We start from the raw sequence: 3255 nt of genomic DNA on the forward strand, positions 1-3255 counted from the left end.
TGGAAGAGAGAGGGGGTGAGGCAGGGATGAGGGGGTGTGAGAAGCATTGATTCTGAGGGTAAGGGAGTGTGGAGGCTGTAGTGGGGCTGTGGGGAGGCGTGAGGGCTGCTGAGGCTGAAGAGAGAAGTGAGAAGTGCAGGAGCAGGAGGGTCAGGGGCTTGAGGCTCACCTGGTTGTCAGCAGTTGCAGGAGGAGAAGATGTGAGGGGACGTGTGTGAGGGAGAGAGGCTCTGGACCTGCTTATATGCTGGTCGTGGAGGGGCGGGACAGCCTTGTCCCATGGCCTTGGGGCATTTTGAAAGCAGCAGTCTTGCCTGGGCCAGCCTGGTGAGTCATGAGGTGGGGAGTGTTTTCTTTCCTGCAACTCTTCAACTCCATGCCCTCCATTGGGGCAGTTTCCATTTGACCTTGTCGGCAACTCTTCATGGAAAGAATTAGTGACCATTATCTCATTGGTGACAGAGTGTATCAGGACATGCAAAAGATGCAGCCAAATCTTCGCAGAACTGGGAATTCATCACTTGAAGTAATTTCATGGCATATTGACAATATGTCCCATGTGCATCCTTGTCTCCTGCCTGAAAGAACTCCCAGCTCTCTCAGTTTTTCATTTTAATGGTGCTCCAGTTACGTCATTGTCATGATCTCCCTGCACTGCTCTTGGACAGCCACATTGAGATTCTTGATCCACTGTGGAGCCCCAAAAATGGTGGGTGAAAGGATGGACACAGCCCTCAACCTGCTTGTGTTTCTTTTCCTAATCCTTTCCTGGCAACTGCTGGAGATTTTTGCAGCAAACTGTACATGGCCAAAAGGATAGATTAATCAATGGATGAGGAATTGTTCTCCTCATGTGTCTTGTTCTCCTTATCCTTCTCAACATTTCCTTAACAGGAAGAAGGACCCAGAACCCAGCACTGTGACCCCACAGTGTGACCTTGCTGGGCCCTGGTGAGACGAGCTTTACAGATGAACAAACACGAAAGTTTGAGCAGCATGAGAGGCCTCCCTATACCCCAGGGATTGCTTTCCCATATCCAGCAGGAAATACCAGTTGTGTAGAAAGGCATGGAGAGACGGCAACATGGTGAAGAGGGAGACAATGCGGTGGAAGGAGCAGCCCTGCAAAAGCAGTGCTCCTGCAAACCCAAAATCAACCTGACCATGTGGTGTTAGAAGGTCTGGGCTCCTCTTCAAAGCACCACAAAAAACTACAGCACGCAATAACATGCAGTGACTTAACTGATGATACTCCACCTCTCCAAAGCACTGGTCATGATTTCAGCCCTCCCTGGCTCACATTATTAACACCACCTTAACATCTAATATTTGCATTTAATTGTTCCTCCAAGGTCAAATAGACAAGGTCTCAAGAGGATGACATGGAATAGCAAAACTCCAAAACTACGCACCCCCTCCATAACATAGGAGAGAAGAGGACCTTGCTGATCCTCCTCAAGTATTTACTGCCTTTTGCTAACAGAAACACAAAATTAATATTACAGGTTCAAAGTAAGGAAATCTGACAGCTTCAATGCACAATGTGGAAATTGACATCACAGACCTGCTGCACCAGGAAACTGATTGGACCAGGTTTGTTCCTCAACACGGGATTTCTGAATGAGGTGTAGAAATGCACTTTATAAAATAGTGTAAGCTGTTGTACATATTTAAGAAATCCAAACAAACCAGAACACTGAAACAAATTCAGTCTGAACAGACTCTCGTTTTCCAGATCCTCTGTGTTGATCCCATTCAAAACAAAAGGCCATGAGATCTCTTTCACCCAAGCACTGAGACCTTTAAAAGTTATTGCAGAGTGACCTTCCCAAAACATCAGCAGCTCCCTCAGCATTCCTGTGTGACACAACTGATGGACATCCAGTGGCACAGAACAGAGTCCCAGTCTTCACAGGGCACCCACAAACCACAGCACATGAGCACTACAAAATTACATTACTGATGAAATTGCACCTTGCATGGGCTCTGGTTGTTTATTCACGCTTTCCTGACACACATGGAAAAATCAAATCTGCCCAAACACCAAGTCATGAAAGCTGCCGCCAAGGTCTGATGGAACAAGCCTCAAGAGCATGACATGGAATTGCAGAATGACATGAATGAAACCATTCCCCACCTCATGACCTCATGATGAGCTGGGGCAGCCAAGAGCTGCTGCCTCAAAAATGCCCCAAGGCCATGGGACAAGGCTGTCCCGCCCCTCCAGGACCAGCATAAAAGCCAGCCCAGAGCCTCTCTCCCTCACTCCCGTCTCCTCACACCTTCTCCTCCTGCTCCTGCTGAAAACCAGGTGAGCCTCAAGCCCCTGACCCTCCTGCTCCTGCACCTCTCACCCCTCCCTTCAGCCTCAGCAGCTCTCACACCTCCCCACAGCCCCACTACAGCCTCCACACTCCCTTACCCTCAGAATCAATGCTTCTTACACCCCCCCACACCCCTGCCCTGCCTCACCCTCTCTCTTCCAGGCACCCTCCACACCACACCCATGGCCTGCTACAGCCTCTGCAGTCCCTGCGGACCCACCCCGCTGGCCAACAGCTGCAACGAGCCCTGTGCCCTGCAATGCCAGGATTCCCGCGTCATCATCGACCCTTCCCCTGTGCTGGTCACCCTGCCAGGACCCATCATGACCTCCTTCCCCCAGAGCACCGCCGTCGGATCCACCTCCTCGGCTGCCGTGGGCACTGAGCTCAGTGTGCAGGGACAGCCCATCTCTGGCGGATTTGGTGGCTTTGGTGGCTTTGGCCTTGGCTATGGCCGTGGATTTGGCTATGGGCTGGGAGGCCTGGGCTGCTATGGCAGAAGGGGCGGCTACATCTGCTAAGGACCACCAGCTCTTGGTTCTGGCAACAGCTCCTGCAAGCAAAGCACTTCAGCTGATGGTCACAGTACTCTCACCTCGCAACAGATTATTTCCACTTCTCTCTCCTACCTATTCATTCTTCCGCATCAATAAAGTTTAAACCTTGCATGCCTCCTAATTTTTTTTATTCCAATGGTCTTATATTCTCACCCACCACATTCTGGAGCTGAACAAGCCACTGGGAGAGTGTGGATCAAGGCAACAACACTTTTGCTTACGTATATCTCAAAACAAATGATAACAAATTAGTTATCAAAATAACTAATAGGGATAGGAATCCCAGGAGGGCTCAGCTTCCAGAACACGTCACACACCCTGTAAACTGCTACACCAAAGTCTTGGACACATCAATTCTCTCCTCGGTACAAAAA

General features: G+C 49.9%; 1 protein-coding gene across 1 annotated transcript; it reads left to right on the forward strand.

The window, feature by feature from the left end:
* Nucleotides 1–2186: 2186 nt before the first annotated feature.
* On the forward strand, nt 2187–2845 carry LOC134431018 (feather beta keratin-like). The gene is made up of 2 exons (XM_063178947.1): nt 2187–2307; nt 2484–2845. Exons 1-2 carry the CDS (start codon nt 2187–2189, stop codon nt 2843–2845), a joined length of 483 nt encoding a protein of 160 aa, XP_063035017.1.
* Nucleotides 2846–3255: the final 410 nt, after the last annotated feature.

The sequence above is a fragment of the Melospiza melodia genome, chromosome 1 (assembly GCF_035770615.1).
Source record: "Melospiza melodia melodia isolate bMelMel2 chromosome 1, bMelMel2.pri, whole genome shotgun sequence".
In the NCBI taxonomy this organism is placed as follows: domain Eukaryota; kingdom Metazoa; phylum Chordata; class Aves; order Passeriformes; family Passerellidae; genus Melospiza; species Melospiza melodia.